The sequence below is a fragment of the Anser anser genome, assembly GCF_964211835.1.
Source record: "Anser anser genome assembly, chromosome: 2".
NCBI classification, from domain to species: Eukaryota; Metazoa; Chordata; class Aves; order Anseriformes; family Anatidae; genus Anser; species Anser anser.
The window spans coordinates 73575984-73599419 of record NC_139721.1 but is presented as its reverse complement, the minus strand read 5'-3'; the positions used below and the strand labels follow the sequence as shown (position 1 = coordinate 73599419).

At 39.2% G+C, this 23436-nt stretch overlaps 2 protein-coding genes across 4 annotated transcripts in view; one reads left to right on the top strand and one right to left on the bottom strand.

Annotated features, from left to right (window-relative positions):
• Positions 1-8781, top strand: part of VWC2 (von Willebrand factor C domain containing 2) — a 57054-nt gene extending 48273 nt beyond the window's left edge. For all 3 annotated transcript variants that reach the window (XM_083826794.1, XM_083826795.1, XM_083826796.1), the window contains exon 4: positions 8307-8781. In XM_083826794.1, the coding sequence (XP_083682920.1) occupies positions 8307-8458 (152 nt within the window). In that variant the 3' untranslated portion in view covers positions 8459-8781. The remainder of the gene's footprint in view (positions 1-8306) is intronic.
• A 124-nt stretch (positions 8782-8905) lies between these two features.
• The window catches only part of ZPBP (zona pellucida binding protein), a 37797-nt gene continuing 23266 nt past the window's right edge, over positions 8906-23436 (bottom strand). The window contains exons 7-8 of the mRNA XM_083826799.1: positions 22598-22775; positions 8906-17334 (exon numbers count right to left, since the gene is read on the bottom strand). Of these exons, the coding sequence (XP_083682925.1) occupies positions 17243-17334; positions 22598-22775 (270 nt within the window). The 3' untranslated portion in view covers positions 8906-17242. The remainder of the gene's footprint in view (positions 17335-22597; positions 22776-23436) is intronic.

Genomic DNA, 23436 nt, shown 5'->3' with positions numbered 1-23436 from the left:
AAATAATTCCTTGAAGCAATCAGTAGCCATTGGTCATCCTTGTGTACATATTCTTACTCTCCAGTGGTTTATAGTGACTGGAAAAATACACTGATTTATATTCCACTTGATTGCCAAAGCAGCATTACACTGTACTTCACTTCCATTTTAGCTTTCGATTTAGTTGTAGTCTTTGGGGATTTTTCCGTAATAATTCTCAAGCGCCCATTAGCATTCTGCATTTAGTACATTTGTCAGGATGCCTGCAGTCCTGCGCCTTACCAGCTGGTTACTGTACACCTCTCGGTGACCTGACGAACCAGGCTGGTAGACTGTACGGCGAGCAGTGCTGCAGAGGTTTGTCTAATTAAAAGTGCTTTTAGTTCCAGCGTTTGCAACAGCGTTAAATTACTGGCCTGTAGCACACGCTTTTGGAAGTGCAAAGCCTATTTCAATCTGCATAATAGTTTTTTAGGATAACTTGCTCAGGATCTCTTGACAACGGCATTTCACACGGCTCTCTGAGTCTGAGGAACAGGCTGACGTGTCCCAGCGAGGCTGACAAGGTTTGGCTGTGCAGCAGGGTGCACGGTCTTTCATCAGACCCCTGAACCTCACCAAGTCACTGGGGTGAAGGAACAGGTGAGATGGGGAAGGATTTGCCCCGTTAACACCACTGCTCCCAGCAGCCCCGAGCCTTTCCGTGTCAAAAGCATCAGTCATGCGTTTTCCCAGCACGCCTCTGATTTTCTCATTGCCTGGGTGGTGACTGAGTTGCAAGAAAGCTGAGAGCAAAATTGATATGCTGCTTGCTGGCTTCTAAGCGTTGATATAATTTGCTGTGAGACAGACACAATGTTCAGCTCATGTCTAATTGGCGCTGGTGTTGGGTGGAACACAATATCCCTTTACAAGCCGTAGGACTTCTGAAAATCATTGTAACCAGAGTGTTAAAGTCCTTCCATATTTTCTCTGATAAAGGAAGTTGTTTGATGTAGTTTATTTTTGTGGCACTCAAACCCCCTATTTAATTGGGCCCTTTTATGCTCTGAGGCTTTCTGTTTGCCTCGTGCAGTATTTGATTGCGGAGTGTTCGATGTGCCTGAGCTGCTTTTTGTTCCGTACACAAAAAGCCGATATCTAAATTCCCTTTCTCTGAATACACATGAAGATCCACGGGGACGGCACTGTTGTCAGGATTATGGACTGTTCCCTTCCTGCAAGCCATTTCTGTCTGTGCAAGAGTAATTGCACAGCCCTGTTCGCGGCAGCATTTTGCATTTTGCTTCCGTAGGTGCTAATGTCACTGCAAAGGGCAAGGCAGTGGAGAATCGGACTTGGGAAGGGTCGCTGGTGGAAAGGATTGTCCCAGCGGCTGTGATTGCTGTGCTTCATGATCTGTTGAATTTTTGGGCACTTCTCCCATTTCTAGGATTGGAGCCGGACCAAAGCATGATTCAGTAGTGCTCAGACATATGATAAATTAAAAAGTAAACCAACAGAACGTGATCATATGCAGGGTTTGTGAGTCTCATAAGCAGAATATTAAAACCTAGCTCTAAACAAGATCGTAGCTTTTTTGCCTTCTGTATTAAACCGCCTGCACACAGACTGCAGCAAGTGCCCCGGCTGTGTTACCCCTTTTGTGGCAGGAGTGCCACTGAGGACACGGTCAGCCTGTTTTGTTACACAAGAACTTCATTCAGCTTCTTCTGGCTGTCCCCTTTCCGCAGATGCTGTTGCACCCACCCTTCTAAATTATGTGGCAAAATGCTGTTTTTAATTGTTTTGCCTTTGGCAGATTTTCTTGCAATCTGTCAGTTCCCTGTGCATCTAACAAAACATGACCCTAGAAAAGGGAGGGGGGTTATTATTCTTAAAAGCACAAAGGCTCTGTCTAGCGTGAACAAAACACTGCTTTTATGAAAGATAGCACAATATTCCCTGTCGCAGCTAGGTAAAATTGCAAATGGATGAATACCTTTATTTTTATTCTCCCTGTCATACATACACACTTACTGGGAGTCTATTAAGATATTTGCCATGGTTCTCTGGCTGTCCGTATCTTAAGGCGCTGATAAGCCACAAGAAACAGTTCATGGTTCTTCGGGGTCCCAAATTGCTCTTAAAATTGGGTCTACCCGAATCCTTCTTCTGTAATTGAAAACTCTCTTTTGGATTTGGTTCAGTAGCGTCCAAAGGTACCGAGGCAAGTAAAAGGTTGCGCTGGACTGGGAGCCGTCAGCACGCTGACAGCAGCAGGGGTGATGAACTTATTTTTGCCAGGGAATGAGAGGCACCGTCCACAGACTGCTTTTGCCAGCTGCTTTTTGTGCTTTATCTTCCAAGCTGACGTTTCGCGGGAGATAGAGGCATTATATATATCCACACAAGAGGGAAACAAAATCAAGTCGGGGAGATACGGACCCTTTAGAAGAGATTAGAGCTTGGAAGGGCACAAAGTACGTGCAGATACCGTCTGCAGAGGAGGCGATTAGATGTGAGAGGGATGAGGGAGGGAACGCCGGCACTTCAAAACCGGGCTGCTTCAGCACACTGCCGTGGATGGAGCAGCCGGGTTTTGGGGTGCTGCGCTGTGCTGGCACGCCTTGAAACCCGGCTGGAATAGCAGTGGGAGGCAGTCAAGTATTACTGCTGGAAAATGAAAGTTTTCCGTAACACAGAAAGGCAACAGGACAATTTCTCTGAAAATAATGAAGCATTTGTTTCTAGAAGTTTTATGTCTGATGTAAAACTGATAGTTTAATTAAAATACCAGCTCAACTTTGTCATCAGTTGATGGGATGATCAGGGAGATGGGAACAGAACAGGGAGCACCTCTGGGACTGTAAAAGCCCATGGTGCTTCTGCCACTCGCTTGGGGTGGGCAGGGCTGGTCCTCAGAGCCCAAAAATAATGCAGGGGAACTGGCAGAGGGCTAGGGGAGGTCAGCAGGGGCGGCAGGGGGCAGGACTGGCCTCCTTGGTCTGCAGGCCTGCTGGTGGGACGGGTGGGAAGCCTGACGGAGGTCTACAAGGTGAGGAGTGGCACAGCGGGTTGGGGATGGCTGTCATTGCCTCTCCCACTGTGGCAATTTGGGGAACCAAAACCCAGGTAGCTGGCAGAAAGCATCAGGCAGTAAAAGAAAACTGTCTTACCCCGTGCGCAAGAGCTGTGGGCCTCCTTGCTACCGAGTGCAGTAGAAGGCTTTACAGTTTCACCAGGATTTTGGAGAGGCTGATCACAAAAAAGTCCAGTAATGACTACGAAGCACAGAGCAGCCTTTTACAAAGTCTCTGATTCAAAGAACTAGAAGCTGGGCGTGTATTTTAGGAGCTGTGTTTGCTCTGTTCCCATGTACTGCCCTGCGCATCTTTTGGCTGCTGCGGTCTGGGTGAACCTCTGATCTCTCACAGCACAGCTATTTCTTCTGTGATGTTGTGGTTCTCAAGACTTCCCGGGCAAAGTGTAGGATCTGCCTTTTCATGTTGTAACTGTGGGAAATCTCTCTGTGAAATGTGAAAAAACAAACATACAAAAAAAAATATATAGAAATAGTCACTAAGCTAAATGTTGAGGTTATGTCCCTTACAAAGTGCTCTAATCCCACAGTGATGAATGTAATATAACTATCAGGTCTTCTATCAGATATCTTAAAAGTGACCTATTTGACTGCTGCAAGGAGCTATTAAAAGGGCAGCTATTAGGGAGTTTAGTAAAAAACCTGAGCCCAGAGCAGTCTTACATCAAACTGTTACATTGCAGAGGTTGTCACTGCACTTCTAATTGGCTAAAATTTGCCATGACTTATTCTCCAGGCAAACACATTAACTTGCAGTTGAACAGATTCCTTTGTCCATAATTTGGTTTAATGCCCGATGAAAACAGTTGATTAAAATGTGATTTACCGAGTCACTGTATCTGACTTGTATTTTTGAACTAATAGGAAGATGGGCCTATGCAAAAGCAGGGGCAAGCTGCAGAGGGGCTAGGCACAGCTCTGCAGAGTACGGCTGTGCTTTTGTGGAAGGAGAGGAGGAGGAGGAGGAGAAGCCTCCGACAGTCTCTTGCAAGGTTGTCAAGGTTACAGGTACTGTTGCTTCTGTAGGTGAGTGGCTTGGGCATTCTCTGTTGATAATTTGGATCGGCTGTTTTCTTCTGAGATAATAGAATTTGCATTTTAATTAAATTGTTGCATTTATCAACACTGAAGCGTAGAACACAAGTCACTGGAAGCTTGTCACAGTATCGGCATAAGGACTTTGGGAAAAAAAAAAAAAAAAACAAGACTCACAGTTGTTGCATTTACCCCCCTAATATTTTTGAACTTTTTAAAATATTTAAGAGATGAGAATCTGTTTACAAATAAACTCTTGGTGCATTCACCACCGAATAGGCTCGCTCTCCTAGCTGCTTCGATCCCAATACAAACGTTGCTTTGGAAGCTAGGATTCGCCGTTTCAAGCAGGGGAAACCCAGAGCCTCATTCCAATCTGGTGCTCAGTGTGATAACGGAGGATTTGCACTGAACCCGCTGCTTCAAGGCATCGCTGAAGCAGCAGCAGTTATGCCTTAGCCCTAGGAAAGAAATCTCTGTTGATACCAGCGTGGTGTAGCTCGAGCAGAGCCTGACAGCGCCAGGATATACTTTAGGAAAACAAATGATGTCGTGGTAGATTTCAAACTGTGCTTGGAATTGGTACAATATGTCATATTGAATTTTCTGCCAGATTTAAGAGTGATGCGGCAAGATCTTAATCTACTGCGAAGATGTGCGGCACCACTGACTTCCTCAGAGCTGTATACACATATGCAGCTGGGGATGTGGCCCGGGAGGTTTATACTATAGATCAAATGATCTCTAATAAGCTGCCGCTGCACGGAAGGAGGACCAGATGCGAAGTTCGGGCAGAGAGGTGGTACCAAGGACCAGCTCAGAAAGCAGGCAGCCCGCTTTGTAGACTAGGGAGGAGAATCACTCTTCACTGCCCTTCCACCCCTAACATCTAGTGAGAAAATCCACTGCTGCTTTGGCATTAGAGCAGCCCCCCTTTACTTCGAAATGCTTTTCATGTGCTAAGTGAGATAATTTTGTAGACTAAAACTCACAAAATGTCTTGCCCTTTGTGATGGGAAGCTGTAACTCTTGCTAAATCAATATAAACTGCCCAGTTTTAAGTAAAGCAGAAGTTTCGGCAAATGCCATGCCTTCGGGGCAGCTTATCCACTTGGATAAGAGTTTGGAGAAGACACCTGCTTCTGTCTCTTCTGTCTCTCCCTCCTAAAGGAGAGTGAGCAAATGGCACTTTTTGGTCTAAAACTAGCCCTCTTGTGCGCACTCTGCCTCCTCATCCCACTGCCTGCTTAAAATCTTCAATTTCTCAGCTTCCCCACAGTCCTCTTAGGCAGATGGAGAATGGCATCGTTAGCTGCTTCATTGACGTTGTCCCTCTGACTGGCAGCTCCTGCCTGGCCCTGCTGACTTTCCCAGGACGGAGTCAGGGAAGAGCTGAGGCAGGCACTGGAACAGCTGGGGCAGAAGAAGAAGTCTTCGGGTTTGGAGGAATGGTACAAGGAGAGCTGTGGAATTCTGTTTCAGTGTTTGGGCACTATGTTGTACTGGCATTATGTGCATGGGGTTGCTGTAACACGGTTGGTTCAGCCTCTTCGTTGATGCCCTTTTCTGTAACGTTAACCACAACATCATGCATGCACAATATTGCAAAGAAAGAGATGAGGCAAGGATGCCAGTTGACTATTGCCAATCTGAGCACTAGACAGGATTTGCAGGTACAGTAAATGATGGGTGCAAGTGAAGAACCAGAAAATTGCCAGTTTTCTGTGGAACAGTTGCATGAGACTAAAAAATCCAGTTTGCTGGATTTAATGTACTTTGTTGCTGTCGTTTGGCTTTGTAGGGTCCCCTTCTCAAGTAGGTAGTTATTGCCCTTCTGTACATTTCCGAACACATTTCCTAACACATATTAAATAGTTTAGCAGTTTAGGGCTAACTTGTTTTATCTTTACATTTAATAACTTTTTGATTTAGGAAAGACTGTCACGCACAGCATTAAAGTACTGCTAGTAGTGAGTGGAGGCATTTGCATTCTGAATCCTCGTGAATTATATTACGTGTGTTGCACAGTTTTTACTTCATTCCCTGTCTGATTTTTATAACCAAGTATAGCCTGTAACATTTACTTTCCCAGAATGAAATAAATCCTGCACATGGCATTGACATCACTTACGTTCCTCTTGTGCCTTTTAAATAGTGTTTAAATTTCAAGCGGTCTTGTAGGTCTCGGACAAATTCTCCATGGAAAATGGATTCCACTTCCAGTGTTTTAACTCTTTGTGCTGTACAGCTTTGTCCACCAGGAGGCTATTGCAGACCAGTTTGCAAAACACTCAGGTATCTTTTTCTAATGGGAGGGCGAACCCATCTACAGATGGAAGAAAGCTCATTATGCACAAGAAGGTACCGTAGTTAGCTGAAACAGCATTATATAGATTAGATTAGAGTAAGATTAGAGTAGGATCTCATTAAACTCCACTGAGGACAGTGTAGTTAATTAATAGTTCTGCTTTACCTCAGTTGAAGGATTCGGCACCTCCTGGTGCGCAGAGGGGCCCAGACATGTGTCTTTCCCCCTGCCCTGCTGAAGTCCTCCTCCCTGTTTTGTCCAGCCCAGTGACGCTTTGCACGGGCAGACTGAGGGGCCACAAACAGAAAAGCACCACAGTAAGGTTAAGGGAGTAAAGCAGGTAACTTTACCTGAGATGTGCTGTGTTGAAATCTGTATTTGCTATCCGTTCTGCTTCCAAAACCTCGAACAGATGAAAAGCCACCCAAAATTGCAGGACAAGCTGCATGTTAGAGATATTCCTCAACATTCAGTTCTAAAACAAAATGCTGCCTTAAATATTCAGAGAATTCTTGGGTACAACCAGGCGATCCAAACTTCTGCAAGCCATACAGGTCTCTTCCGTAGAGGGGTAACTCTTCAGTACGGAAGGGCCTTCGCTGCTGTCAGTTCGCATCTGCCTCTCAGGCAGCTTCGTCAGTGCACAAACACGCCATCTGATCCGAAGAGAAAACTATTAAAATTGATTTGTGAGCTGTGTAGTTTCTGCTTTAAAATGTGCAGCTTGCACCTACCTTTGGTTTTCAGAGAAAACACTTAAAAACAAAAAAGCTTTAGAAGCTGCAACCACGCTGTTTGGCTTAGTTCTGACAGCAGATCCCTGGCAGCGGAAGGCTGAACCTCATCTATGATTTATTTACTAGCGTGGCAAGCAGCTAGACAGTTGACAGGCTTTTGGCACACCCATATTCTGTCAAGAGTTTCAGCTGTATCATGTCAGTATACGCTAGCCCATGCTGCGTGTCCTGTCCTGGTGGTTGGTGGTGCCAAAGTGCTGCTAGATAGCCAGGCTCTGCCCAAGCCTGATCTGTATTTGGGGAACAGCAGGACCAGTTCCTCTGAGAACGTGCATGGATACGAGGCAATTTATGGGGTTTAGTTATGCTTTACAAGCGTGCGTTGATATTCAAGGCAGAAATACTTTTTTTTTTAGGAGAACTGTAGGTAATACAGCATGTGCAGCCGTCAGCAGCGATGTGAGGATGTCACCTTTTGAAGGAATCAGATTTGTCTTGTGAACGCTGTGCTGGTGGCTTGTTCTCCCTCCTGGTCCTTGGAAATGAAGTTATTTTGGTGTACCATGAAAATAAGTGTTTGTAGACTTGCTGACTTATATAAAATGAATGCTTCATTTTATACCTGAAAAGAGACTTTATTCAGAAGAGGCTGGAGCTATTCAGTTCTGGTGGAAAAAAAGCCAATTTTCTCATGAAATGGAAAATAAACTAATCTGATACTTTGACTACTACATGAAATGCAATGTATGTTTTGAATGGGGAAAAAGTAATAACATTTATAATCCACTCCCTAATAGCCTACAGTAGCACTACTTCATTGTTGACAGCCAGATTTTTCTCTTGCTTAAACCTGTATTCAGCTATCTGGCCAGTCTGTGCCCAGGTGCTGTCATAGATGGGTGTTTTGTACAAGGGATTTATTGCACCTTCACTTGCAGAATGCAGGACAGCCCGTGCTGAAAACCAGAGGAAAATCAGAATGTAGCCAACTCAGAAGGCAGGGTTTCCTTATTCGCTGTGCACGATGCTCACGTTTGTTTAAGGTGTCCAGTGTTACTGACTTTGTGTTAAGATTTTCAGGACTTGAGACAAACTAAACTGGGCTGGATTTGCTGGATTGCAGTATGCTATGGGCATCACATAATAAACTCTTTCCTTTTTTTAGGCCCGAACTGCTTTGCAGAAACCATTGTCATTCCAGCAGGCCGAGAGGTGAAAACTGATGAATGCACGATATGTCACTGTACTTACGAAGAAGGCACTTGGAGAATTGAACGACAAGCTATGTGCACTAGACATGAATGCAAACAAATATAGGAAATCTACCAGTCAAAGTACTTTCGTGGTTTTTATAAACTGTCTCACAGCAGTGAGCACCCTAAGCGACCCAGGGAAATCTGAATGAGAAGATTCTGGTGAGGAACAAAGATTAGACTATTGATATTTTGCTTTTCAAAGTAACATAATACTGCAAGAGAAAGAAGTGCATATATTTAAAAAGTTTGGACATAAGAATACTTGTCTTAATAAATGTGTTATTTTCACAGTGAGTACACTAAAATACACTCTATAAATTATTCTATGTATTTCTATAATGCCATTATAGAGCTTAAAAATAAATGTTTTATATAGACAATACAGATTAAAGTACTGTATCATTGCCTGTCCTGTTGTATACATGCACCATGGCTAAAACATTACACTTCTGTTCTAGTTTTATAATTTTTTTTCTTTTCTCATTTTGTTTTGGTTTTTGTTTGCTTGTTTCAGTGGGCCAGGAAAGAGCCAGTTTGCAACAAAGTTTTGACATTCTCACTCTTAAAAAAATGTCTTAAAATATGCTTTTAGAGAATGTATGCTCACATATGAGTACTGCTGTAGTATGAAAGCTGGCCGGCCTTGTTCAAGTGGTACGTATCTCCTGATCCACAGCTGAGGTAACTCGGAGTAGTGGGTTATATGAACTGGTTTCTTATAGCTGTTGCTATAAAAATTTAATCAGACAAAATCATTTTCTAATACTAAGTTCAGACATAAGACATTACAGCAGGGCACATTGCTCTGTGACATAAACAATACAGCCTCGCCGAGCTGGTGGAAATGAGGTAAGTAAGCAGGTGGCATCGTTAATGTCATGCATAATGGATGTGGCAAAGTGCAGCTTGGATGGGCTATGGCAGCCAAGCACTGGCATGGCTGCACATTGCAAATCCTTGGATTTGCAGGAGAGCTGGTTCGGAGTCGCACCATCCCCTAGACCCTGCTCTTGATACCTTGCTGGTGCTTGTTCAGTTTTTTGGTTCAATGTCAGTCTGTCTGTCCGTCTGTACAGGGTGTGTGACACTGTATGTTGAAGAGAGAGGTTTTGAGCCAGCTCTTTGAATCCATTACAGGATTTATAGCACAGAGGCTGACCCTGACGACATGTGAAGTGAATCACATCTCCCTGCTTCAGCCATTAACAGCCCTTGTTTGGATTCATGTTGGTTTTAATTTAGTTTATCTCCAACTCCTGGACTGCATCTGCTTTGAATACCTGTTAAGACAATGGCTCAAGAAAACACAAGCATGGGTGCTTACTTTTAAGCTTTTGCTAGAGGGAAGACTTAATGATTCAATACTGTAAAATGAATAATGTTACTTGAATTCCCATTTACCCCTTGCGACTTACTGCCGTGCTGTAACTTATTTTCCATGTTTGCATCCATACCCAGTGTCAATTTCTGATGCTACTGAAGACCATGGGAGCATTGCCAGGGACTTCAGTTGATCCCAGTTCTCTCCTCAAGTCTGTGTTCTTAGCGTGTGTCTAACATGTCTTCATCGCCTACTGAAGTCGAGTATCCGCACGGCGTTGAGAAGGTGCCAAGAGCAATGATTTTCTTCCATGGAGATCTCCTTGAGACGAGCGGAGGTACACATGTAGGAAGCCACAGTGCAACATGAGTGAGAGCAGAGGTGGACTTGCAGCTCAGGGTGGGATTCCTTTCCGAAGTAGGCTGGTTTGTGTCTCCTTAAGAGACACGTGTTTTCAGTAAAACTATGAGAAACTTGAAATTGCCTGTCTTTCAATGTATAGCCAATAATGTTTAACTTTTTATTAATCTCACCTTGGACTAGTTATACTTTGCTTCTCTTTCACTGAAGCTCTTCTTAGGCTTTATACTGTGCCTCTGGGCTTGAATTGATGTCCTTTTGGGAAGTTCTGTCTTTACTGAAGTAGTGAGTACAAGGTTAAAGGATATTTTAGTGTGTGTTTCTCATGTAACTTTTACAACTTTTCTATTGCATATTTTTCCAAAGGATTTTTCCATCTTTCAGTCGTGATACCAGCATATTCATATCATCTTTAGTGTTGATCCTTTCCCATTTGATACGGAATTTCTTAGGTAAATTCATGTTCAGAGCCAGCTCTGTGGGTGATTTCTTGAAGAGATATTTTGAGATATAATCAATCAATCTTTCTTTTTAAGGTATAATCTTCAAGTCTTTTGAGATTCAGATTTTTTTATTTTTTTTAAGATGTAGCAAGATAAAAGCCGCAATGAGCTTTGGACCTGCTTTATGCTAAGGTCATTGGCCACATCCCGCTTTGGCCTGTAGTATTACAACAAGAGCCTTTTGGCCATTCCTGATGATGAAGAAATGGGCTGAGTGACTCTTCTTGGGCAGATGTGACCAGGCTCACCCAGATGTGGAACCAGAGTTTGCATGCAGTAAGCTCAGTGAGTAACCCACTCCGTGCTACAGGTTAACCGCGGCAGGCAGGTAAGCACCACACAGCCGCCCACCCACTGCCCCCAGTGGGATGGGGGAAGAGGAAAGCAAGAGCAAAAACAAGGCACGTCATGGAGCAAGATAAAAATAATTTAATAAGTGAAGGAGAAGTAGAAGAAAAAAAGACAGAAAACAAAGCAAGTGATGCAAAGGCAATCACTCACCACCTCCCAGAGGCAGACTGATGCCCAACCAGCTCCTGAACAAAACCTGCCTAAACCTCGCTCCTCCCCTTTTTCATTGCCCAGTGTGGTGTTGTATGGCATGGAATATCTCTTTGGTTAGTTTGGGTACCTGCCTGGCTGCGACCCTTCACAAACTCTTGCGCGCTCCCGATCTCATTCACTGGGGGAGCAGAGTGAGAAACAGAGCAGGCCCTGACACTCTGCAAGATCTTTTCAGTAATACCTAAAACATAGCGTGTTACCAACATTATTTTGGTCACATATCTAAAACAGCACCATACAAGCTACTGTGCAGGATAACTCCATCCCAGCCAGACCGGTGATACTGTCAGCAACCCCAGCACACAGACCCCAAATGACCCAAAGAGCCAAGCTCCCAACAGGTGGCTGCACCAAGCAGCTCGTGGGCCTTTGGCAATGGTGTTGGAGAGTGATTTGCAACCCATTTCCTACTGTTACTTCACACAGACAGACACTTGAAACAGAAACCTTCCTCTCTCTTTATAGGAGTGGAAAGTGAAAATATGGACAAGATTTAAAATTGAAAAATAGCCAATATAGCCAATAGCCAGTTAGAGACCGTCCACCTTTAAACTCATTTAATCTCCAAGTGAAAAAAATAGATGTTGTGGTGGCCATGTGTATTTATCTGAATGTTATGGCTTGGTCAACTAATATAGCTACTCATATTTAACCCTAAAAAATGAGTAAAGCCATCTGCATCAGAACACTGTTTCCAGTGAGCCAAATTGCAGACAACACTGGCTGACCTACTGAGACATTCCTCTGACAACAGAGTAAAATGAAAAAAAAAATCAAAATGAAAATAATTATTGGAAATTTTACATTTATTTATAAAGTTAAGCAAGTAAGGTGCATGTTAGTGAAGTAAAAAGCTGTTATAAATAAACAGTTGTTACAAAATAAAGCTAAGTTTTCTGGCTTTTGAGTATATTGTCCAAAAGGAGCCACACCTGAAGCCCAGGAACTCTGTCATTTTTTTGTTTCAGTGCAAACATACGAGGATTATGTATCTGAATTTTTCCACTTTGCAGGTGGTTGTGTCCATAAAAGCTGAATTCCAGGACACACTGATAGCTCATGAATAATTTTGTATTTGAAGGTCTGTTGCCTGAAAAATGAATATTCTTCTCAGATGTACTTATGTAGCTGCATTGGCACGAGTATGAGATTTCTGCTTCCACTTCACTTGTTTCTGCTTATTTCCCAGTTGAAATCATGCCAAAGTATTCTTTTTTGGCTCTGTCCATTTTTGTAGGAGTGCACTAAACATGAATTTGGCTTCAAACCTGAGTAAGTAGGTGCCTGAAGAGATGATATTCTAGATGGTTTCAAGTAATTATAAAATTGCAAGTAGTGTGCAACGGTAGTATTTATACTACTCATTTAAACCGCAAAACGGAAGTGCAGGTAATCACCTAAAAACTTGGGCAAGATTTTATAGGGAAAATGAGAAAAGACATGAGATATGAAACAGAGAAACTGTACATGACAGTGGGAATGTAAAAGAGGGAAAAACCTAACTACAATGTCATAAACGTGTTTTACAGGGAGATTTTCAAAGCATATCTTAAGGAAAGTAAATAAGAAATGTAGTTGGGCATAAATTGAAATATAGGAAATTCAATTTGGAAATGAGAAAGAAAATCTTAGCGTAAAGGAGCCTGATACTGAATGATGTTGCACAGATGGGTTGTGGAGTCTCCATCTATGAAAATGTTCAAAACCCAAGTGGACGCAGCCCTGAGCAGCCTGCTGTAGCTGGTCCTTCACTGAGAAAAGAATTGGAGCAGGTGATCTCCAGAGGTGCAAAATTGAAAGCCAGATTAAAATGAAATTTAATTTAGCTCTTTAATACAAAAAAAAAAAAAAAAAGGTATGATGAAAGGTTCCACCTTGGAAAACAGTCTCTTCTGTTCACATATGGCCTAATAGAACCATAGAACCATTAAAGTTGGAGAAGACCTCCAAAATCATCTGGTCCAACCATCACCCTCCCACCATTGTCACCCACTAAACCATGTCCCTAAGCACCACATCCAACCTTTCCTTGAACACCCCCAGGAACGATGACTCCACCACCTCCCTGGGCAACCCATTCAATGCCTGACTGCTCTTTCTGAGAAGAAATGTCTCCTCACTTCCAACCTGAACCTCCCCTGGTGCAACTTGAGGCCATTCTCTCTAGTCCTATCACTGGTTATCTGTGAGAAGAGGCCGGCCCCCAGCTCTGCACACCTTCCTTTCAGGTAGTTGTAGAGAGCAATAAGGTCTCCCCTGAGCCTCCTCTTCTCCAGACTAAACAACCCCAGTTCCCTCAGCTGCTCCTCACAGGACTTGTGCTCCAGGCCCTTCACTATCTTCGTAGCCCTGCTCTGGACACGCTCCAGGGCTAAACTATACTGTCAAGATTTGTAAAGTATTTGATATTACTTTTTATAGTAACTTTTGTATCTAAACTATAATACATATAATCCATAATACATAGGAGGCTTTTAAAGACACATATTATTTAATGATCTAATACAATCCAGCTGAACACCCCATTTATTTCCCTTATCAGCCAATGAATTTTTTTTCACAGCCTACATTACCACAGGATTTGTGCCTACAAAAATACACATTCTGCCCTGTATTCCTGCTGCATTTAGAAACAAAATACAAACTGGGGAGACAGCATTGAACTGAGTATCACAGACTATTTTCCTGGCTATCCAAGAATTCAAATTATTCATCACTTTTTGAATTTGTTCAGTTTTTAGGAGACAGCCACTCCTCAGAGCCCCTCTTCCTCTCAGGAATCATAACAGAGAGAAAATAAATACAACCTACTATGTCTTTCCAATCGCTTGTATATTTTATGACTCTTTCATTTTATATCCTTTCAAAAATATGTAGAGGAAAAATCCAAACATGCATGTCATTTATCAGTTACAGAGAAGTCAAAAAATTTTATTAATTAATCAGTAATAGAAAAACATTTACATAATTAGCAGCACAAAAGCTAATGTTTAAAAACAATCAACTGTCAACTTACCAGAAATGTTGTTATATTCATATTAGGTTATTTTTGTGCTATTACCTAATAGTAATGCTATTTCTGTAACATATAAGTTTTCTGCTTTTAAAAAGGCCTTTATTTTTAAGAAATACACTGCATAAAAAAGCTATTGTTGAAAAGAATAGGCAGAATATAGTAATGGAATAGCAAGTTAGTCTTCTTGAAGTAAATGTCCACAATGTATCCATGGTAAATGTTAAGTTTGCCACTTATATCGGGTCAGTAATCTTCTAGTCAATTTAGAGCTCAGGATGATAGCTCACTTCATGTTTCTTTGGCAAAAGGGGAAAAATATCACGTATAACAGTAAACACCCCAGTTTCCGCAAATTATAGAGCACTGCTGCAGATTTTGTACAAACTGCAGGAACATCTCCAAAAGTGGAGTATGCCAAGTATTTCTGCATGCACAGATTTTACCTTGTTGGAAAGAGGTGAATTAATGGAAAGCTTTGAAAATAGGAATGCATATATCAGTTCATAGACAGTATGGAAAAACAGCAAACACATAGCAGATGTAACGTGATGAAATGAAAGTAGGTTTTACATTCACTAATTTTGAGAATAGAAAAACAAATACAACTTTTTTTCCATGACCTTATATGCAAAGAAATTTCTTTCTTCTGTCTCCAACCATACAGGAGGGTAAACCTAAGATCTTTTAGCAATGAGAGATGTATATTTGTATATATACAGCATGTATACATTGACAAATGAAAATTCTTTTCTTAAGACAGCATAAATCAAGAGTAATTTAGACATCTGGGTCAATACTGTTAACTGAGATCAGGATTTGTTCCACAGAATACAGGTATAATAAAGCATCTGAACTTGACTGCAATCAGTGAATGAGAGAGAACATTCACGAAGATCATTTCAAGTGCTTTTCTTTGTAACAGGCAGAGTTAAAGGCAAACCCATATCACCACTTATTTTACTTTTTCCAGCAAGTCATAAAGGGTGTGTGAACTTTGGGAATTAAAGTGAATTTCACTTATTGGGAGGACCAAAAGATATTGTTTCTGTGCTCTGCTAAATTGCATAAATGTATGCTTAGTGAAGAAAGTCAAATTTAGTATGTATATTGCCCCAATTAAAAAGCACATCATTTTTACTATTCTCCCTCAAAGTACAGATACAATTCTATGAATGCCTTTAATTGTTGGAATGGTTGAAGATTGCTGGAAAGCCAACCAGAGCTTTCTGTTTCTGATGTGCAATAGAAAGGTAAATATATAAAAATGTCAAAATGCTGCTTAATTTATATTTCTATTGCCTTAAAAAATCTGCATTCATTTGAGAAGGTAGTTCTCAAATTAATTTGCTGCCCATACTGTAGGAAGCTCCATGTGCTTTTATTACTTGTTATGTTGTGGGGTTTTTTTTATGAAAACAAAGTCCATATTTTTGCAAAGACAATACTGCATAACATGCTTTCTCTCTAGCCATTAATAATTCAAACTAATGCTAACTAATTTAGTGCTGTCATGATTGGGAAATTATGGAGATAACATACGGATGGATGTGCAGTGCTTCAATCTAATGTAATGACCCTTCCCATTTGCAGTCTGTTTATTTCTAATTACCAAATGAAAATAAGGAATGGGCGGCCTTCAGTCATTCTGTGGATTACAGTTAAATAGAGTTTAATTTCCTAACTGCTAAATGTTTTTTTAACGTGCTCTTTCCCAGCTATTCGTTTTCAAATGACATTTGATAAAAATAGCTATTTTATATATTCTGCTAGTTATGCTGTTTATACTAATGTTCAAGCATTAAACAGTGTCACTGTAGAATCCTAGTAATGTTTTTTTCCATTTTTCCAAATGCCTTAGTTGTGTCTGTTTTTATATAAAATTTACTCTAGTTCACTCAAACTGGAAAAGCAAATCATAGTCATATTAGTTACTTTAAATGTGTTGGTTTAGTTTTTCATGTCCACATCAAAATATACGTGGAGCTTCACACTGTCACATAAACAGTTTATTAGTGGGATGCTTTACATCTTTAATATCTTTATATTATATCTTTTTAGCATCTTTACATGATGCCATATTTAAAAATTACTTCTTAATAGTAGAACGGAATTTTTTTTAGTCCTTTTTTGAGAATACAATACCTGAAGATGTACATATTTAAACCTGTGGTTCATACTTGTTCTTGAAAACACGAATACCTGCAAATCTCATTTTTTAGATGACCAAGAGCTAAAAATGACCTACAGATCTAACTCATTGTCAGACATAAAGGGAAACAGGTATAAATGGGATTTTTAACAGAGTTCTGTTACAGAATACCAATTTAAATGAAGCTACTAATGAATGACAATGACAAGAAACGCATTGAGTGAACCACTTACTAATTCTTGACAATCATGCAAAAGTAATGAATGAGTGTCATAAAAAAGCATCGTGGTATTTTACGTTACTGTTTGTTTTCTTCAGGGCAGAGCGAAAGTGTCATGCTCAGAGTGGTGCCCTTGAAGGCAGAACAGATGAATGACCTAAGTAAAAATTTACTTTCTTTGGGGTGAAGTTACCAAGAGGTCACTACTAATATTATATATCAGACGGAAAGAAAGTCTGGGGGATGTTTTTGCACTTCGGGCTACACTGCAACTTTCCTGACCTCTGAGTGTGAATGCATACCCTGAGCTGTTCACTACAATCCTGCTAACCAAAAACTGAATGGATGGACAGACAAAGCTGCAGCACAGAATCCTTACGCTAGGCAGTGTCAAAAGGAGATGAGGCCTACCAGCAAAGGACTAACTATGAAAAATAGCTCTACTTTTTATATTTTCCTCTTGTGATTTAAATAGTTAATTGTCTTTACTGATATTAAGCTGGTAGATAATTACAACGACCTTAAAAATGAAGTAGACTTAAGTGATATGACCAAAAATATTTTAACAATATGCAGATTAATCATTATTTCTTAAAAACAAGTGTATCCTATTGATGTAACCATGACAAACTCTACACATGTAAAAATATTTATTAATATTACCACATTAAAATACATAAGAGCTATTGCAACACTGCAAATCCCTCAACCACTAGCACTTTGTTGCTCCATATTTCAAACTGCTGTCGCACTGAAGACAGTGAATTCCATTACTAGGATTGTACGATCCTGGGCTGCAGATAACTATATGGACACACAAAAAAATGAAGGAATTTAAATGGCATTAATACAAAATTGTTTACATTTGAAATGATAAATTAAAGATGTATCTTTATCTATTTGAAAGAAAATATTTTTATTTATTTTTTTACCCAGCATTCTGCTAGTGGATGAAAACAGAATTTGAGCTATTTGGCTACAACTATCTTGAATCATAGGTCAATTTAGCAATGTTAACCTTTCTTCAGGAAAGATCTTAAATGAACAGCATTAGTATTCAGTATGCAAAGGTATTTTAAGACCTTCCTTCCTTTTGCAGAGTCTGTGTTTACCTGAGTATTTGGTTTTGCCTGGCTTAATAATGAATTCTTAGTCACTAATGCACAAACCTTCAGCAGGATTTTCAGTATTTGGTTTACCTTCGTTTGTTGAGGCTGGCAGGATTCACTTGATCCTCAGTGGGCTGTTAGTATCTTGCCTAGCATTCTTTGCCACTGTTATTGCCTGGAGAGGGCTTTAGAGGTCTTACGAAATGTAAGCAAGAAAGGTTCCTTTGCAAATGACATCAACACCTTGCATCTTTAGTACATGAGGACAGACAGACCAAGATGGCTTTACAGCAAAGAGAAAGCTTTACAAATACATGTAAGCACATTCCTCTGCTTGTGTACCAGAGGAATAACTATATGCTTTTTATTTAAGATTATAAGTACGCTTCTAGTAAATTCTCCCAAATTTTCAGTTTAATGGGAGCAAGGTGGAATTATATTGCAGTTACTATTACTTCTATAATGTCTCAGTACTGTAACCTGCTACCTAGGGGAAAGCATGAAAAGGAGAAAGGAACCTTAGCAAGGTCGTCTGTAGCTTACTTAGCCAGCTGCTGAAAACTAATTGGTAAACTTTCAATCATCTTTTTCAGTGACAAAAAAACTCCTATCAGTATACCATTGCTTTGAAAGTATAAACATCCGAGCAAACTATTCTATCCTTACAGCATAATTTATATACTTGCCATTTCACACAAACTGAGAAACCCGTAACATCCAAATTTGTTCTTGTATCCTATAAACTGATACCTCATGTATCTGATAACTAAATATTTAATTCAATTGTCCTGCAATACTGTGGAACATTTAATATAAAATGGGCTCTAAAAGCAGAAAAACAGTAAAATCAAGATGAAATTATATGAAAATTTCTAAGGTGTTTGTATTCACCAATTCTGTATATTCAAAGCACTTTTACAAAGGCAGGAGACTAAATGGAATTAGTAATCAGTAGAAACTCCTCTCTAAGTCATTGCCTCTACAAAATCACTTGTTTGGTACCTGATGAGCAAGGTTTTGATATGTTTCACCACCAGTGTGTTTTGCCAAACAGATTTCTCTAGAGATAGATACATCACCCAGTGACTAATCAGGTTAACATGTTTGATTCACTAAATCAGAATGAGATTTAGACTAGAAAAACGGTACAGAAGGTAAAGCAATATCTTGATTTAATGTCATTTTAACATAAAAGCAAATGGAAAAAAAAAACGAATGATGACAATGTTGTATAAAAGACTGTTAGAGTGGAGTATGGAGAAGAAAATGAAAGCAAGTTCTAATACAGGAGATTTGGATTGGTAGATGATGCAGTTAAGTGAAAGGGTTATGTTTAGTGCATAAATTCTGTGATGGCAGTGTAAAATAAGTGATGCATTGTGCACAGAGCACTACGTAGCGACATGGAGGAACCAGGACTAGCAAAGCATAACATGAAATTAGGTGTTATAAAAATAATAGAGGCTACAGAACAGTGAAACTAAAATCCAGTTATTTTGATGTATCAGAACTCGAGTAGGTTTTTCCTTATGAATCCTGCAGAGGATATACATATATTTTTTTTTATTTCTCCATGTTCATGAGCCTATGCCATAATGTTTCCAATTCTGTCACATCCATATTGAGACCAGGAGACTGGAAACATCTGTTTTCATATTCCAAAACAGAATTGGCATATGAAAGGGTAACACAATTATCTGAGGTTTTCAATGTATTTGTGGTGGTAAAATATCACTGGTGCTAACCTATGACTGGTAAGTAAGAAAGTATTATAAAATTGTCAGAAAGGGGAAAAAGAATCATAGAAACTATAGAGTAGCTGATCAGACTTAAATGTGATGTAAAGACTTCATGAACTCTGAAATACATGCAAGTAAGCAGAAAATAATACAATCTGAGATTGTTTTACCATGAAGATAAATACCTAATTAATTTGAAAGCACCTGATATGGCAGCACATGTAAATTCAATAAACTGCAGAAAACTACGATTCGAAGGAAAATTAAAAAAAGGAGTACTGAATGATGCTTAAAAGGGAAATAAGAGTTGGAGAGGAACTGGTAAAGGGATTACTCATTAGCTTGCTCTTAGACAAATTTTACTATTTTTTTTCACTAAAAAGATTATCAGAAGTTCTTTGGACCAAATAAAAGCACTGATGACGTAAAAGGCACTTGGGAGAGCTCATATGAAATACCCTGTTAAATTCTAGTCATCCCTGTGCAAGAAAATTAAACTTAAAATGGGGCATGGGAGATGAAGGTTTGTCAAATGCAGATTCTTACAAAAGCAGATAGAAAGTGGTTGACATGTTCCAATTACAAAACAGGAGAAGAAAAAAAAATCTATGTAAGCTAAAAGGCAATCTCTACATCAGAGCAAATGAATATATAAACTTTCCATGAATGTAGATTAAAAACTGAATCTTCTTAACTACAAAGCAAGAGTAACAACAGAGATTAAAGCTCCAAAAATGTTCTAAAATGGATCTTAAAACTGTTTTAACTGGATTATATAAGCTGGTCCCTGCAACAACACAGGAAATTACTGGATAACTCTGCTGGTTTTTTTTTTTCATGAAAATGTATTTATCAAAATGTTTCCATGAGTAAGTGCATGTTTTAGAAAAAGCTTTCCCACTAAGAAAAATAATGGGAAAATATTTTGTTTTCTCTTTTTGTAACAGATTTAGGGATTGTAGCAAATCACAGTTGATTATGAATCCATTTCATATTGCTGAAAAAAAAAGCCAGTCACAATGAGTAGTACTATCCATGTATGTAAGATACACAAAGTAATTCTCCCATGTTAGCATGGTCTTTAGAGAACTACTCATGAAGTCTGAGGTATAGAAAAGAAACGTAGAGAACCTGTAGTAGATAATAATATTGTTGAACAGAGGTCATGATCCAAAACATGACCCAAAATACGACCCAAGAGACTGAACTTAGTTCAGTGAAGACAGTATCAGAAAAAGAAAACGGTCAATCTTCTAAGGATGTACAAAAGCTGTTGCAAAGATAGAATTGACGGAATTGTTTCCAGATTCACTGAGACATAACAAGAAGTAGCAGGTATAAACTATATCAAGGGAAACTACAAACATTTCTGAGAGAAAAGCTTTCCAGTAGCGATGATTTTGAGTACTGAGTTGTATGTCCTTTGGAGTCTGTGAAGTCTGTCCTCTGAGGTTTTCAAGATCATGCAGGACACATCTGTCAGGAATAATTGAAGCTGGTATCTTGCTTTGAGGTAGAATGATAGACTGGTCAATAGCAGAGGACCCTTTCAGTTATACTGCCTATGATAGGGTGTTTTGGATTCTGGGAAAGGAAAAGATGAATTTTACCAAGAGGTCAACAAAGGAAAAGAATATATGCTTGAGTATGCTGGTAGAATGACATCTGCAGCTATGGGAAGTAGTAAGTAGACATGTTTCAGGACTGGCTGTTTCAGATTCTTGTGTACCTCAGATGTGAAATCTTGCCTCTGTATCAGCCAAAGATACGTCTGTTATGATCCCAGCTGAACAGGAATCAGCTTCTTGGGCTAAAATTGGTGTAGAGCTATGTAATATTTCTGTCTAGTGCAGGGGGGTATAAAAAAGGATGTCAGCTAGGAAAACACTTATTTTTCAGTGCTGGTGTTAAACGGCCATCAGAGATAGGACAAAAATTCCATTTTGAAGATAAAAGAAATATAAATTAGTTTAGTATGGACTAAAGAAAGAATGGACTTAGAAAGCCCAAAACAAAACTGCAGTCTGTACATAACAAATCATCCTAAAAAGAAGATATGCTTTTCTAAAATTGATTCTCATGTACCTTTCCTTGAAATCAATGGTGCCTTGTGCAACAGGACCTTGTATTGTAATAAATGTACTAAATTGATATATATCTTGCCCTTCCATATATATATATATTTATATTTTTTTTCTGGAATAAGTGGGCTAAGAATTCGTCTCTCTCGTGAAGACAACAAACTGGAAAAAACAATAGCACATGGAAGCATTTGCTATATCCTGCAATTTTAGAATTGTCTCCTTCTGTTTTCTAATTCCTTCCATGTTCTTAATATTTCTTTTTAAAGTGTAGTCCATACTGTAAACTGTCTTTGATATGTAATCCAGTGTTTCTTTCACTATTTCTAGCTCTGTAGGGAATTATCCGTGTCAGAAGCCTGACAACAGATTTATTCTCTACATGTCTGTCTTCCGATGTTCCCTTGAGACTTCAGTCTCAATATCTGGGAATCATATGAATAACCTTTTGCCAGGGGAAATGTAATCTGGCAAAGCCACTTTTCAAAACAATGATCCTGAGCATCTAGGATAAAGGTTTATCACTTGTTTTAATATGAGGACTCCTATGAATAAAATCAACAGAATTCAATCAGTCCTCCCTTTTCTTTATACCAAATGGATCACAGATATTTACTAATTCATTATTTTATTCTCACTGAGATGTCCACATCTCAGATCTGGAACAAAGCATTTAAGTTTGTAATTACATTAAAGCATTAACTAATATTTCTGCTTTTATAAATTTAAGGATAAACGTAATTGTCTTCTTTGCCTGACCTGAAAAACAATACTTGAAACATACCTTGTAAGATTGCAGATTTTCTACACTAACTCATTAAAAAAAAAAAAAAAAAGAAAAGAAAAAGCCACTGGTATCTAGAGGTCTGAAATTAATTTAATTATTTTTAATTTAAATCAGTCTACAGAAATTGTGAGTCTGTCTTAAAGTCTAAATTCATAAGATTTTACAAATGTTTTACCCAAGTACCAATCTGACCCAGTATTGGCTACCTTGACAGACTTGTCAGGATCGCAGCCCAAAACAATTGGGCAGAACAATTTTATAAAATTACATAGCAAAATATTCTGTTCAATCAGAGCAAAAAGCATTGTAACTGTATTTAATGTTTGTATGATAAATGAATTTGTCACTTACCACAACACTCTGGACAGCCTGGATGTCTTAGAGCATTCATTCCATATCCTGGATAGCAGCGATCAATCCACACCATTTGCAGAGTACCTTCAATGTAGTATATTTCAGGCAATGGTTCAGCAGTCTTCTTCCTAACTTCTACTTCTTGCTTAAAAAATCTCTCTATGAGGTATTTTGCCTAAATTGAAACAAATAATATTTTTTCAGAGTCTTTGATGCGAAGAGGCAAGAACAGAAAGACTGAGGAATGTGGGTAAGATTTAGGATTTAAAGGACATATTACTATTGTTACTATATATTACTTTGTTTACAGCAGGTAGATGGAATGGTAACGAGGATAATCTGATATTCTTGAATACATTGTTTTTAATTTAGGTAAACCTTGATCAATTAATGCAATATCTCTAAAAGTTTTCAGGATTATATAAATACAACTTTTAAAGCTAATCCATGGCAATTTTGCCAGCATTAAACATCTGTAGCTCAGCATCAATAGTTTTGCAGCTTTCCTTCCTACACAAGTACTAGTATTTAGGTCCAATTAGATTTCATACTTTCCATCCATATTAGATATCTCTCTTCAATTAAAAAAAAAATGCCAAAGGTCTCCTGCAACCGAGTTAGATAAAGAGATTATTAAATCAATCAAACATAACCATACAAGAATAATTCTGTTACTCAAAATGATTTGCACAAATAGAATCCTATATAGCATAAATATTTGTTTCAATCAGTGCAGAACCAGCAGCATAGAGTCACAGAAATATTAGGATACAAGAGAGCTCGGTTATGTCTCATCTACTCCAACTCCCTAGACAAATGTGTATTTTTAAAAAATC